The 16,005-nt window shown below is 40.3% G+C and overlaps 4 protein-coding genes across 4 annotated transcripts; all 4 read left to right on the top strand.

The window, feature by feature from the left end:
• Window positions 1-1,711: 1,711 nt before the first annotated feature.
• Window positions 1,712-5,329, top strand: TM35_000132780 (ABC transporter; the record flags this gene model as incomplete). The annotated part of the gene is made up of 1 exon (XM_029025494.1): window positions 1,712-5,329. One exon carries the CDS (start codon window positions 1,712-1,714, stop codon window positions 5,327-5,329), a length of 3,618 nt encoding a protein of 1,205 aa, XP_028883340.1.
• A 1,086-nt stretch (window positions 5,330-6,415) lies between these two features.
• TM35_000132770 (uncharacterized protein) lies at window positions 6,416-11,119 on the top strand (the record flags this gene model as incomplete). The annotated part of the gene is made up of 1 exon (XM_029025493.1): window positions 6,416-11,119. The coding sequence occupies one exon, from the start codon at window positions 6,416-6,418 to the stop codon at window positions 11,117-11,119; it is 4,704 nt and encodes a 1,567-aa protein (XP_028883339.1).
• A 1,515-nt stretch (window positions 11,120-12,634) lies between these two features.
• TM35_000132760 (aldose 1-epimerase-like protein) lies at window positions 12,635-13,780 on the top strand (the record flags this gene model as incomplete). The annotated part of the gene is made up of 1 exon (XM_029025492.1): window positions 12,635-13,780. One exon carries the CDS (start codon window positions 12,635-12,637, stop codon window positions 13,778-13,780), a length of 1,146 nt encoding a protein of 381 aa, XP_028883338.1.
• Window positions 13,781-14,733: 953 nt separating this feature from the next.
• Window positions 14,734-15,516, top strand: TM35_000132750 (uncharacterized protein; the record flags this gene model as incomplete). Its single annotated transcript, XM_029025491.1, has 1 exon — window positions 14,734-15,516. The coding sequence occupies one exon, from the start codon at window positions 14,734-14,736 to the stop codon at window positions 15,514-15,516; it is 783 nt and encodes a 260-aa protein (XP_028883337.1).
• Between the last annotated feature and the right edge of the window lie 489 nt (window positions 15,517-16,005).

The following is a 16,005-nucleotide window of genomic DNA, read 5'->3' as shown; positions in this document are numbered from 1 at the left end:
GCATCGTGTCAGAAATCGAAAAGATAAACATCGATTATGTTAACACTGCATACGAACGGGTGATTAAGAGTGATGTGAAGTACCGTTTTGTTATTGATATGGCATCTCTGAACAAATGAGTGGAAGGGAAAGGGAAGGGAAAAACTCCCCATGCCAAACGAAACAGGGTACCTGAATGAGTAAGCGAACGAGGAAAATGATTGGACGAACACTAATTCAGGGAGCAAAGGAATAAAAGGGGTAGTGAAGGGGGAAAAAAGCATTTTTAGGTATTAATTTGAACGTTTTTTATCTTTTTTTTTGCGGTTGATGGGAAAAATGATCATGTCTTGTATTTATAATGCAAAAAAATTGTTACTGGGAATATGTGTTTCGCACATTTATTTTTATATTTACAGCCTACGAACGGTAGGTTTTTGAAGGTCCACCCAACCTAACCTAACCCACACCGTTTCGAGTGGGTGGCAGGTTAAAGGGTCTCTCAGCACTTCAGTATTGTTGGTTCTGTTACTTATTTGGTGAAGACGCATCGGGAGAAGGAATCGTGATGTATGTGTGAAAACGTGGAATGTGGGGTTTGGTATAATATGTTCAAAATATTGTTTCTCCTTTCTGTTTCTTTCTTCTATTTATAGGGTGAAAGTAAGGTTTAGAATATTCTGGTTGATATGGCAGATTCTGTGTTTTTGTGGCTGACATGTATATAATTGTTGGCACTGATGTTTGTATGGACTGAACAACAACAACAAGCCCTGTAGAATGGGATGTGCATGAAGAAAAAGAAGGCCATGGTTAAAATAGGGGGAACCTTCTCTGTGATTCTTTTTTTCATTTCCCTCTTTTCTTGCCGTAGAGTGGGGAATCATGTTATCGTGGTTCTTGGACACTAGCATGACATGGCATGGTAGAGAGAGAGATGCTGTGTAATGATGATGGACTGCCTGTATGTACAACACCCAATTGCGGCGGAGGCCTGCAGTTTGAATTGTTGCTGTCGGTGTATTTGTTTTGGTGTATTATGATCCTAGCATACGACAACGGATGCACCGTTAAAGGGGTCTACTTCAGGAAGAACCCCTGAGCCCTCCTCCCTCCCTCATTGCAGCTGTTTGGAGGGATGTTCTGAAGGAGAGGAGGAGGGAAGGAAGGCAAGACTGCTGTTTGTTGTTTTGTTTGTTTGCATGTGTTGTGTCTGCTGTGATGTCGACATTATTGTTGTGTGATGGTGTTGTTTTTGGCACGGCCCTTCTAGCTCAGTCGGTAGAGCGCACGGCTCTTAACCGTGTGGTCGTGGGTTCGAGCCCCACGGAGGGTGTCTTTTTCCCACTCCACCCCACCCCCTCACTCTCTTCAGGTCGGAGTCCATCCACACGCACCCTTGGTTATCCCTCCGTTTTGCTCGACCCCCACCTCCACCCCACACACAACTGTGATGTTTGATGCAGGGTGCTAACTGTAGTACTGTGATAATGTATTTTTTCTTAGTATGTTTTCATGTTGTATTTAATATGCTTTTAATTTTAAAACAGGGTTAATGTTATAGTTATGTGATCATTTTCTTGGTTTAATTTGTCGTTTTTTTTTTGTGTGTGTGTTTGTGTTTGTTTGTTTGTTTTTTTTCTCTTTGAGGGGTTTTTTTTATATATGTGTGCTTTTTTTTTCGTTTGTGTTTGTGAATTGGTAAATTAGGTTTTTTTCTTGTTTTTGTAATATGTACGTTCTTTCAAAGTATTGGTTCCTTCTAACGGCCTTGTGGTTTGCTGGAGCTTTAACGCTTCCTCAGCCGGTGTATGGTGATAGTGTGGTTCCTGGTGGGTATGGCACCGTTGATCCGTTTGCGGAGTTCTTATGGCCACGAGGTTTGTCTACGCCGCTGAGCGCAGTCACGGCTGCTCATGGCATTTACAAATTGGAGGAGGAGGTAGAGGATGAGGAGACGTGTATGAATGGAGGTGTTCCGGTGACTGGGAAAGGTGATGTTTGCCAGTGTGCCGCGACGAACGGTTTTTCCGGTTTGAGTTGCGAGTTGTGTCAACGCGATGGAGTGTGTTCTAAGCGTAGTCGTTATGCTAATGAGTGTAATCATAGTCTCGTAATCCGAGGAACAAATAAACAGTTTGAATGTGCTCTTGACTCCCCTTTTTTTGTTAATCTTATGGGTGGAGGTCGCGATATTGAGGCTCGGGTCATATTTAACTGTTCTACAGGAAATGATGATTCTTTTATCAATGGTGCTAGTGGTGAATGTTCTATGGATTTGTTCCGTATAGAGCCAAATGAAGAATATGTAGATAAATTTTTTCGATGCATTTCATCACCGTGTTCTATGCAAGTCTCAGAAGAATCTAAAAATGAAAATGATAATTACAATTCAAAGTTAAGTAAAGTGTTTAAAGGACTCATGATAACAGGACAGGTAGTGCTTGTCACCCTTTGTGCATTACTAGCTATGCTACGGTGTATCTCATCTAAACTTGGTCGTCATCGAACAGCAAAAATTGTGGTAGGTTTGGGTACTACACTAGTACTTTCCACATTACTATTTATTACTATTATGTTCGTAAGCATGCGTCCAAAGCATTCAAACATGATAGTTTTGTACGAATGTAAACATACGCAATGTTTGTGTGCTAAAGACCCACCAGCGAAGTATGTTCCTTTTTGCTCAAAAACAGTGCTTAATGAATCAATTTTACCAAATATTAAAAATAGTATAAAGTATGTGTGTAATCTGCAAACAAAAAAATGTCAATTGACACTGGCTGACCTCGCTCTTGTTTTTGATCTTAACTGTACTGCCAGTGAGTGTGTAGATACGAAAAAATATCCAGCAACATCAACAGTTGAAGAACCAGATACTACGCAAGCCCAGCGTAATCTCTTGGTGATTCTTATTATCGCAATAACTCTGCTGATTGTATCAATTGCAGCACACGCTTATTGGCTTTCCTCAAGATCCAAGAGAAAGGCTATTGAATTTGTTCGTATGTTTGGACTCTCAGAATCTGTACCACACTCTGGAAGTCTTCGAGAAATAGATGATGAAGAAAAATTAAAAGAAAAAGATGAAGAAAAGGAAGAGAATGAGGAAAGAGAACAAAACAACAACAACAACAACAACAACAAACGAGAGAGAAATAATAATAATGATGATGACACCAATAATAATGAGGAAAATATAAATCAAGAAGAACCACAACAACCCATGAGAATGGATAGTAAAGAAGAAGAAGAAAATGTGACACACCGTGATGATGAAAATGTTGGGTTTGCCTTGAGAAGTCAATCACATACCACAAGCGATGCGAGACGTGTGATTACTACTATGGCAAATGAAGCTGATCAAATTGAATTCGTTCGTAAACTTGCAAAGTCACCTTTTGAACTCAAATTAACAGATTTAGAATATGCTTTAACAGGATCACGCTTCGCTATTGATGAGGAATCAAGGACACGATTTATTCTACAGCAGGTAAATTTTACAGTACATTCAGGTGAAGTGTTAGCTATTCTTGGTCCATCTGGAGCAGGAAAGACAACACTTCTGGATCTTCTCTCAGCACGCAGTAAACAAGGAAGAGTATTAGGATCCATGAGCCTTAACGGTACACCAGTTTCCACTAATTCTGTTGCTTCACTTAAGTTGTACCGAAATATTATTGGATATGTTTCACAAGAGGATACATTATTGCCTGCTTTAACAGTATATCAAACAATTGAATACGCAGCACGTTTGAAACTTCCTCAAGCTTTTTCTAATTCCACTATAAAGGGTATTGTTCGTCGTATGATTGAAGCATTGAAACTCCAACGTTGTGAACATACATTAATTGGTGATGGTAGTGGTCTACGTGGGGTAAGTGGAGGTGAAAAACGACGAGTTTCTATTGCAGTAGAGTTGCTTGCTAATCCACGTATTCTTTTCCTTGATGAGCCAACTAGTGGATTAGATGCTATAAGTGCTAAACGTGTCATTGAAGCTGTAGTTGAACTTGCAAAAGAATCACCTATGCGGGCGTATGCTCCACATTATTTTGCTTTTAAACCAATTGTTATCTTTAGTATTCATCAACCCTCACAAGAGATATTTAATCTCTTTGACAAATTACTTTTACTTTCACGTGGTGTAAGTGTTTACTGTGGTCCTGCGAATACTGCTGCAGAAACCCTTGAAAGTCGTGTTGTACGTGTTTTAGGTAATACAAGGTCAATTCCTCGCAGTATGGATCATCCAAATCATGCAGAGTATCTTATGAAGTTAGAGGAAATTCTTGATGATACGGCGCGAATGGAATTACAAGCAGAAGATGTTACACAAGTTGCCATCATACATGAAAATGCAGAATCTTTACAACAACAACAACAACAACCACGGGAAAATTATAATCGTCAGTATTTTACAGAAAATGAATCACTAGTGGCTGGTGAAGATATTCTCCGTACAGCTGCTGCTTTTCGTGTTTATTACGCAAATGTATATCAACAATTTATGTTGTTAACATCACGGGCTGCCAGTTGTTTGGTTTCTTCTTTTCATTTAGTTGTCTGTCATGCGGCTGTTACGGCCTTTGTTGGGGTTCTCATGATGTTTCTCTATCGTGAACAAAATCTTGATCTTCCTGGAGCTCTTAACCGTGCTGGATCCATTACCTTTCTTCTACTGGTGGTCTCATTTGTATCCCTTAGTTCTCTGGAACAACTTATTGCAGAACGTAAACTATTCGTTGTGGAACGAGAAAATGGTTTCTATCGCACCTTACCTTATCTTCTTTCAAAGATTCTGGTGGATATTGTTCCACTTCGTATTGTGCCAGCGATGGTTCTTGCATCTCTTATTTATTTCCCAATGGGACTTCGAGTGGATGATGGGGTGCATTTCTTCTGGTTCATCGTCGTTGTCATTCTCTTCTCTGTCTGTATTACCTTGGTAGTGCTTTGTATTGGAATTCTCACCGGCTCCTTTGGGGCAGCGGCACTTCTCAGTAGTGTTGTGATTTTGTGGAATTTTGTTTTTGGAGGTTTTCTCGTGCAGTCGGAAACGGTGCCAAAAGCCTTACATCCATTTCAGGCTATATCGCCATTCTTTCTAACCTTTGAGGCGTTATTGGTAAATGAATTGGATGGACAGGCTTGTACCTTCGCCCCAACAGATGAAACAGGGAAACCAGCGGCAAACAGTATTCCCATTATGTGTGTGCAATACTTATCTAATATTGGATTGAAGCCCGCGCGGTTTAATGGAGATGTGGCTCAACTCGCTTTGCTTATTTTATTATTGTTTGCGTTAGCTTGGGTACTGCTTGCAAAGTTTACCACTATTGTGCGATAGGCTTTCACTCTTTTTTTTTTTTTTCTCTTTCTTTTCACTGTCATCTCTCTCACTCTCTGCGTATATATATATATATATATATATATATATATTGATGAGTGTGAAGAAGAATGAGAATAGAAGCGAAAAGATGTATAACTATGAAATAGAAATTCTGGCTGCAAGCAAACAAGGAAGAAAGGGAATCAGTAGTGCATGTGTGCATGAGTGTAAGTATTTAAGCGTTTGTAGAAATAGTGAGTGTGAAATAGAGTGATAGTTTAACTTTATGTATGAGTTCTAGTGCAAAGAAGAAAAAAAAAAGGGGGAGGGGTGTGGTATTTAGAGTGATGTTACATGATTCTGCAAATTATTTTGAATGGGTTTGGACCAACTGAAATCGCGAAGTACGTGAAAAAAACAAAATAAAGAAAGAAAGAAAGAAAAAAAAAATAAGTAAAAAAAAATGAAATAAAGGGATGTGAAATACGTAAAAAAGAAAGTGATAGAGAGATTGTTTGTGAGTGTGTGTGTGAGCAACAACCAAATGTGTCTTGTGAATACATGTGTTTGATTATGTTTCTTTTTTTTTGCTTTTCTTTTGGCTTTTTTTTTGCCATTGGGACACCTGTTGGTGTAACTTTTCTTTGGACACCAATCATGTGTTTATCTTTATCAATGTACATACACACACACACACACAAAGAAAGAAAAAAAAAAAGAAACCATAAAAAGATATATATATATATATATATATATATTTATTTATTTATTTATTTATTTATTTTTCTGTGTGTGTGTGTGTGTTGATGTCCAAATAGTCATTGTTCTCAGGTGTTTCCTTTTTCACTTTTTTTCTTTTTATTTATTTATAATTCTTATTTACCCCGTTAACGCTCCAGTAAACTAAAACAAGAGAAAAAGGTCTGAGATGGAACCAGACATTTTTTTTTTCTTCTTATTTATTCACTCTTCGCCTTGTTCTTCTCATTATTTCTCCTAGGTTGTATCTTCTTGCACATATATATATACACACATATATACACATATATACATATATATACTGCAAGAGAAAGGAATAGAGAGAGAGATAGAGAAAAAGAGAGGATGCCAGATCACCGCTTCTCTGTACCCAAGTCTAATGAATACCAGTGGCGTAATTTATATCTGAAAGAACACGGGATCTGCACATACGCCCCACCAATGCCACGCAATCCAGAGACCATAACTACTCGCCTCACCACCACCACCACCCATCAACGACAGTTACATACACATACAGACACACAAGGAGGAGGTACAGTAACAACAACAACAACTAATAATAATAATAATAATAATAATAATGAGAATACGGCGGCTGCTGCGGCTGCGGCTTCGGTTACATCATCTCATGGTGTTGTTGGAGCTCATGATGTTGTGGAGGATGAAAATGCATTTGACATGACAGCGCGTAGAAACTCCATGTTGCGCAGAGCGAGTTTAAATGGAAATCGCATGGCCTCCCGCCGTGTTTCCCTTGATGTCCGGCGACGCTCCTCTGGCTTTGAATACCTCGAGACCCTCACAGACCAACAACTCTTCTCGGAGAATATGTTCTCCTTCCTCAGTCGCCGCAACAGTACAATGCTCTCACCCGTAAAGACAGCCGCCCCGCAGGAATCACACGAGACGCGAACGCCATTTCCCGCCGCCCGCCGTTCCTCTTCACAGTGGGGGAACAGTACTGTACTGTTGAGCAGCGTGACGGAGAGAACCACCGCCGTTCCTGTTCCCACGGTGGAGACAACAGATGAATTGCAGCGACTGCAGCGAGAGACATGGCAGTTGTTAATGGATAATCGCATTATGTTGTGGTTTGAACGGGAGGCGAGAGAACGTGGCCGGATTGCGGCAAGTGTGCAGAGGCGTTTACTTGAAGTTGTGACCAACACAGCAGAGACACAGAGATCGGCAAAACCACGGAAAGTGTTTACGGAAATTAGATCAAAATCATTCCGCGCAGAGACGGTGGAGTTTGCAGGGACAACCACCACAATAACAAATAATGCTAATGCTAATGCTACAACTACAACTACAACAACAACAACGACAACAACGACAACAACACATAATGTGCCACCAATAGGAACAGGAACGAAGGAGGATGAGAAACTTATGGAGACATTACAACAATTCGCACCCTTTTTTGCAGTGATTGCCCCACCGGATGCTCTTCAGCGTTTGGCAGGTGTTGGTGTTGTGGCTAGAGAAAGAGGACGACGTGGTGGTCCACCAGAGTTAATTGGACTTCCACTGTTTAGTCAATATGCCACATGGCGAGAAACGTATGAAAACCGAAAGGCGTGGAAATTAGCTCCTTTTAGTTTTTTCCTTATTCATGATTCTAGTTTTAATCATGCACATATTTCCGCATTATATGTACTTCTAGATCTCATAAGAAATACTGCCCATACACACTCTCTTGATTGTGCGGTAAGTGATCGTCAACGACAAATGGCAGCGGATCTTCGACAAAGACGCTCTCGTGTTGCGAGAGAAGAAGTAACAGAAACTGTACAATGTCCACTAACGGCTATTCAACAACTCACAGAAGATTTACTTCTCGCATATGAACAGAGTACCTCCCGCACAACACTCTCCATGGCTGTTTCTGTACTGGATTTCCTTACCGATGTGGTGCTGGATCCGGATACCGCCTCCTGTTTCTTAAGCCCTGCGGCATTACAGCGTCAGTGTGGATATGATCTTAGTGATCCCGACGGTTGTGGTAACACCTCTTCTGCTCAACCAAAGAAGAATGAAGTTGCTGAAGAACGTAGTAGTAGTAACAACACCAACACTAATACGACTAGTACACGTACGAATCCTACTACTTCTGGTACTACTACTAACAATAATAATAACAATGGTAGTGACAAAGGTAGTGTTGTTGGTGGTGGTATTGATGACTCTGATAGTTTAAAACAAGAACAGCAGGATGTGAACAAGATGGGTACACCCATGACAGCTACTGAAGATATAGACCAGTTGGAGTGGAATACATTAAGACAATTAAATGATACCACCTTTGATGAGTTATTCACACTTGCACAGTGGTTTGTAGATGGACCAACCGCCAATAGCTTAATACCTGTGGAACAGAAACCCTCATCTCGTCCATCCTCTCGCTCAAAGAAGAGTATCGTGTTATCAAGCATGTACGCTGGTACCTCTATTGCGGCGGAAAGTAAAAAGAGTATGAGTGGTATCGCCCCATCTGAATTATCAATGACACCAGTTCGGACAACTACATATATAGTGGGACGCACACAAGAGTATGATGCCACCCTTTCACTTGTAGAAGCCATCACACGATACGAATTACAACGTCAACAACTTCTTGAGATACGATTACAGGAACAACGACAACGAACCGCTAATATACCAGTTTCTAAAAAACAACGAAAGAAACGTATTGCGGGACAACGGACATTAATACCAAGTGAATCTACCGTCACGGCTGATCTCCCGTTAGGGGCTACACTTCTTACCACACCACTTGTCTTTATCACAAGTTATATTCGTCTTCATGGTGCTCCTTGGCTTAAGGAACTACTAGGAAGAATGTTTAATATTCTTCGACGTGAAAGTGTTTTATTATATGTGAATGGATTAGAAATGGAACTTCAACCGCATTTCTCTCCGAGAGAGTCCGTTTCTCGAATGAGTGGAAGTTTTGAACGTAGCAGTGATGGCTTAACTGTCTTTGGACGTGAGTTATCTCGTTGGCAACATCTAAGCGATAAGGAATCCGCCTATTTTCAACGTATGGAAAGGTTAGAAGATTTAATTTGTCAAGATATACAATATGTGATGGAAGAATTTTTTAGTGCCTTACATGGTAAGAGATCCATGACACGTCTTCCCCAGGGTATTTCTGTTATCTTAACAAGTTTTTGTACTACCATTCATCTTCATTTACTACGACAACATGTTGTGATTGATGGTGTAAATGATAAACCTGCTATTCGTGTAAGAAAAACAATAAATGCGATGAGACAGAAACGAGTTACAGCAGGAGCAGGAACTGGTGGTTTTGGTCAACATCATCATGATTCAACGGATAGACTTATTCGAAGTATTGAATGTCATCGATTAGCTAAATTTATCCTATTTGATTGTTGGCTTATTCCTGCTTTAAATAATGCTGTTAGTTTTGGATATCTTCCTGCAAGTAGCAGCAATCATCTCCGCTGGAATGTAGATGCTTTGGCACGTTATTTAAAAATTCTCGTAAACTCTGCCTTTGTGCCTCCAGAAAATCGTGATCTTTACGTACATACCACAACCGCACCAGCGGAGTTATCTACACAAATGAATCCAACACCTTATTCAACGGATAAAAAAGGACGTGCGCATGGTGAAAGTGCCATACCACCTCCACGTTGTAATACCGTAAAATTACCACCTCTTATTAATGGTATTTATGATGTTGCTACTGGAACACTTATGCAGCTTTTTCGTGATCCTGGAGGTGAGGCGGAATCTGAAATGCGAGAAAAGTTTGTTTTTGGTGATTCTCCAAGTCCTAGTGATACCGTGCGAAGTAAAGGTGTTGAAACGATTAGTGCCCTCATGGAGACCAATAGAACCTGGTGTGATCTTTCTGGAGCCTTGAGTACTTTAAATGAATGGCTTGGTATAACGGGAGCAGATGTAGATGGAGAAGAAACATATGAAGATGATACAGATGTAACACCAACTCGAATATTAAATATTTTCTGTGCTCGTGCTTCTGGAGATATATCTGCAAAAGTTGTGGTTTCTGAATATGAAGTGGAACCATCTGTAGCTGCCTCTTGTATTAGTAAATGTTATGCTCTCATGTCTGGAGAAGATCCATTGGTGCGAAATGCATCTCTCTCAGGTGCATTAGTTGGATATTTTAAATCTTCTCCTTATTTAACATGTTTAACAGGTGTTATGCTACATCCACGAACGGCATCAAGAGTATTGGATAATATATCTCAGAATAGTAGTGCCTTTTATAATGTACTTATGAAACCTTTACAAGATGAATCTTTACTCGCACTTGTATCTTCTTTAGTGGCGGCAAGAAAACATCTACCACTTGTAGATTCCAATGAACTGATTCCTTTAATAGCCTCTATACCTATAAAACCACCTACGCAAAATAATAAAAAGAACTCCGTTTTGGGGGATAAAATAGAAGAAGAGAGGGAACAGAAACACTCACAGGTGGCCATGTGGGAAGCCACCACACGGCGATTACTTCGACAACGTGCTCAAGCCACCACTGGCGCAACATTAGATCCGGAAGTTACACTTCATCCACTCCTTCGTCGTTGTGCCCCCACAAACTCTTATCAAGTCTTACGAAAAACCGCAAATCTCATTGAACGAGAAATGGAGCGGATTCCACTCTGTTTTGATACCTGGTGGCGGGCCATGGTCGTCGCCCTCACAGTGAAGGCAATGAATGTCATTGAGGAGTGCAGTGAAACTCGATCCTCACAGTGGCAGCATTGGTGTCGAAGTAAAATGCATGAAGTGCAGCGGGAATACCGGGGGGTGTGTTCATACTTTATACAGCAGAAGGGCGCAAAGGCAGATATCCCCAAAGCGAGAGCACTTTCACTGTTGAAGAATAGAAAATCACGCACAAGTTCCGTGGCACTTCCATCCATCTCTCAAGCCGCATCGTTTCGGTTGGCGGAGCGGCCAAAATCACGTCGACGGACTCCGAGTCAAAAACACTCGAGAAATTCAGACGAAAAGAAAAGCAAATTACGGAAGAAAGTTTCTTAAATTATGGACGTATTCTTTTTTCTTTCGTTCTTTCTTTCTTTTTTTCGTGGTTGTGGTTGTTGTTTGCTTTTCCTTTTTTTTTCCCCATCTTTTTTTTTCTTTAGTTTTATTTGGAATGGCTGTTGTTGGACAACCTTATTGGAATAAATAAAAAAAAAAAAAAGGGGTGGTAACGATTGAGAAAAAAGAGGAGGAAGAAGGAATCATTGAAATGTGTCTAAATATGATCTCATGAGGAGCCGAAGCAACAACACGTATACGATGTAATGAATAAGAACACTTCGATGTTATTTACCGAAAAAAAAAAAAATGTTTCTCTTCTCTTTTACCTGTTATGTTTTCTCTGGAATAGTTATTATGTACAGTTTAGCTGATGTGGTATTTCGTTAGTGGCACAGTTGTAATCATGTAACTCTCTTGCGTTTATTTGCTTCTCTATTTTTCTTTCTCTCTTCGTTTCTTTCTCTATATTTTCGTTCCCTTCGCTCTCTCTCTCTCTCTCTCTCTCTCTCTATGTGTGTGTGTTTTTCTATTATTCAACCAAGAACAAGATTTCTCTACTACTTTTCTTCTTATTTTTTCTTGTGTGTAATTCTTCTACTCGCACCAAAGAAAGGAAAAATTAAAAATTAAAAAAAAAAAACACTACCAGATGATGTATCATCCCCATGTGGCTCTACATAATGGAGAACGAGAGCCCAAGACAGATTTGATTACTACTGATGCCGCTGCAGAGGCTTTTCTACAGAAGTTGCGTGATGCCCAGGCACTTCACTACGCTATTGGTCTCGACTCATTAGCAGGAATTCGCTGTGTGCAGCTCTACAGGGAGGCACTCGCGGGGCTTAACACTCTTTCACGGATAAAGCATACATCTCACTCACCTTAATTGGAATAAAGAAGTATGGGATTAAGGTCTTTTTTTTTTTCTTTTACTTTCTTTAATTCTCTTTTTAAAGAAAGAAGAGTACATCATACCTACATGCACATAAGTGTATAGATTCTTACGTATGAATGCATAGATATTGCATTGCCACTACCTGTGTATAAGCACAACCTTAAAGATAATATGCAGTGTTCCCACAGATTTTGCTGTATATTGTTCTCATGGCGTTTTTTTTTTTTTTCTTTTTTATTTGGTGAGGAGGGTATGTTCTATTATTTGTTATTATTTTATTACGGGACCTTGATTCTCGTCCAATTCTGGTCTATGGTCCATCTTTACTCCCTTTCTCCTTTTTTTTCTATGCGTTTGGGCTAGGCATGTTGCTATGGCCGTGTGAATGCATTTTTCTCTCTTTTTTCGCAGATCAACTCTCAGCTGTGGGAATAAATCTCATCTGATCTCTACTGTCTGGGTGTTTATTTCCATATGTGTATACATATATGTATGTATCCATCTCTGTGTCTGTATTTGTCTTTCTCTTTCTCTTTCCTCTGATTCCTTTACCCACACGCTTACATTCATTCACACATAAGTCTCTTGATCTATTTATCTAACTTTAACCACATCACATGGTCGCTGGCAGCGCAAATGAGTACCAAAGCCACGTGGAGCCCTTTGGCGACGGCTTTAAGATAAGACTCATCTCGCCTGATCTCCGCGTGGCGCTACTCACAAAGGGTGCCACACTCCACTCTGTGCAGTACCGCGTTCCCCCCACATCTCCAGCCGCGGCCGTGGCTGACAAGGATGGATGGGTCGAACTCACACTCGGGTACGACACACCGGAGGAGTTTGATCACGACTCATCATACATGGGACGCACATGTGGGCGTTATGCCGGCCGTATTGAGAATGGTGAATTGGTGCTGGATGGCAAGTCCTACAAACTATTGCAGAATGACGGCAAGAACACTCTGCATGGTGGTCCCGATGGTTTCTCCAAGCGACATTGGAAGTATCTCTTACTAGAGGGGGAGGAGGAGATCGGGATTTCCTTTCACCTCAGTTCCCCGCATCTTGATCAGGGATTCCCGGGTGAGGTGTTCGTTACGGCAACGTACAGCATTCTGAAGAATAAACCAGCAACCCTGAAGTGGAATCTGCAGGCAGTGCTTTCCGATGCCTCACCGGTGAATACCACAACCGTCAATTTATGCAACCACGCATACTGGAATCTCAATGGGGTGCCTTTTTCATCATCATCACCAGCCCACCGGCATTTACCAGAGAACATATTGAATCATCATCTGCAACTTCATTCCCATTATGTTGCAGAGACCAAGGGACTCATCCCAACAGGATTAATGAACGAGGTGGAGGGCACACTGCATGATTACAGACGCTCTCGTCCAATAGCGGAGGGTCTGGAGCAAACAGGGAAGGAGGGACGTGACCCACCAGGCTATGATGATCCTGTTGCATTGGAAACATGGGATTCCAAACTGCGTGAGGCCGCAGTTGTATTCAGTCCCAAAACGCATATCTCCATGACTGTGGAGACGACATCGCCAGCAGTCGTGGTGTACACGGCGACTCATTTACCAAAAGATGCCAGTGGTGGAGCAGGAGAACGCTTCCAGCGGTATGGTGGGATCTGTCTGGAGACACAGTACTTTCCAAACTCGGTTAACGTTCCCTCATTCCCAAGTACTCTGGTTCGTAAAAATGAAAAGTACGATGAGACAACCACTTGTCACTTTAGAATTATTCCGTAGAAGCGAAGGGTGGGGGGTGCGTATATAGAATAAATTGTGTCCACATACACTATATGTATATGTACATACAGTTTTCTTTTCTGTGTGTACATACGTCCTTATTGTGTGGAGGCGTGGGGCAATGATACGGTGTTCTTTCTCTGGGATGGGGCTTTACAAGGCACAGGGAGTACCACCAAAATACGTAAAAACTAGCCAAAACAAAAGTCTGAGGATCGTCCAAATGGAATGTGATTGGGAAAATAGGAATGCAGACGAAAAATAAAAAGGCAAGGAAAGCAAAAGGGAAAAATGGAAAGGTAATAATTAAAAGAGCGCTCTAGACATAAGTTATTTATTCCTGTAATTTTTTTTCTTTTTTATTTGGTGGGGAGGGGTATTAGATCCCTTCTCTATGTCTCTTGCTAGAGGAATTAGTGGAGTTTTTTTTTTGTTTTTTTTCGTTTTTTTTTTGTGTTGATTCTCGTTCGTCTTTTTTTTCGTTGCTTGGTGTTTTACGGCTTTTTGTGTTTGCTGCGTTGGTGTATTTTCATTTTTTTGAGATTATTTTTTTTTCCTTTTGCTTTTTTTTCTTTTACTTAAATATCTTCTTATTTGTTATTTTAATTCATTTATTGCTCGTCTTTCTCTCTCTTTTACTGTTTTTGTTTCCATTCTTACATCTTTCTTTGTTTTTCATGTCTTCTTTTTTTTTTTTTCTTCGTTGTCTTCGATATGGCTGTTTTTTTTTTTTTTTGGGGTGTGTGTTGTTTATTGGTGTTCTTGTTTACCGTGAAAATGTACAGCTACTGACACTTGCAGAGACTGTAAGTGGTTATATTTATATATTAGTTATAGATATATATATATGGCGGTAAAGGGAAATTGAAATTGAAGAAAGAAAAAAAAAAGAACAGGCGTAATAAACACATCACAGTGGGGGGTTGGTGTGAATAATAATAAATATAATAAAAATGAATATTGTAACATCCTATTTCTTAGTAAAACGTGTGGCTGGCAGTATGTTTATTGGTGAAGCCTCACTTCGTCACCGTACGGTGCGGCAACAGGAGTATCTTGAGTGTATTCGCCGTAATGCCGAACACAGAGAAGTGGAATCGTTGCATATTCTCATTGAAGGCCAACAGGCATATGATCACTTCCGCGATCACGTTATGCAGAATAACAATTTCTTTCCATCTCCCACACTACGACGTAAAATCATACCGGTGTTGTGGCCCGAGAAACAACCCACATATGCTGATATGTTCCAACATGCCAATCGACTACTGCGGGGTAAATTAACAATGATATGTAATGCTGATGTGTATCTCTCATTAGATGGTGCCTCTGTCTCTTCCCTGCAGCCGTTATTTACATCATTACATACATCCCATCGTGTGGCTCTGGCATTAACACGGTATGAGAGTGAGAAGCGATGGGATGCTCCTCTCATTTATGATTATCGTGGCTCGCATGATGCCTTTATTCTCTCTCCACCACTCCCGCATTCCTTTATTGAAAGTGTACAACACCCGCAGAACTGTTATAAGGCGGAGAATGTCGTCCTTCACGAGCTGCAGCGGCACGGCTACAAAGTAGTGAATCCGTGTTTGAGCTTTATGTTAATACATAAACATGAGGCGGAATTGCGACAGTGGCTGCCGCCAGTGGATGAGGAACGATATGCCAAAGCCCCACCATGTACAATTAAAGAGGCAATAGATATGATAAAAAAAAAAAAACTGGGGAAATGATACTTCAATAAGGGATTGAATAGGAAAAAAGAAGAGTGGAGTGAATTTATCAATAAAGGGTTGTAATTGGGGAATACATCGGGTGTTATTGATCTATACGGTGTTGGATGTGTGATTCTTTTTTTATTCTCCATATCTAAACTATTTATCTATCTATATTTGTTCTTTTTTCTTTTTGTTTTTTGACTTTCGTTTAACGATCTCCGTTTTTTTTTTTTTTTCGTTTCTCACTCACGTATTCACTTTTTGACATCATTCTGTGTCTCCTTGTGTATATACCTTCTTCTTTATTGTAAAACTATACTTCATATATATATTTTTTTCTTTTCTTTTCTTGTTTGTTTTTATGTATAGCCTTACTTCAATATACTTCCTTCATTCACAAAACATCAAGAAAAATTCCATTTGGAGGAGGTGGGTGTGTTGCACACAGGGGAAACTTAAGAAACAAGCAACACTGAAGAATCTACACAAACACTCTATTCACAT

The sequence above is a fragment of the Trypanosoma theileri genome (assembly GCF_002087225.1).
Source record: "Trypanosoma theileri isolate Edinburgh chromosome Unknown TM35_Tth_13_V1, whole genome shotgun sequence".
NCBI lineage: Eukaryota > Euglenozoa > Kinetoplastea > Trypanosomatida > Trypanosomatidae > Trypanosoma > Trypanosoma theileri.
This window is presented reverse-complemented; position numbering and strand designations above follow the sequence as displayed.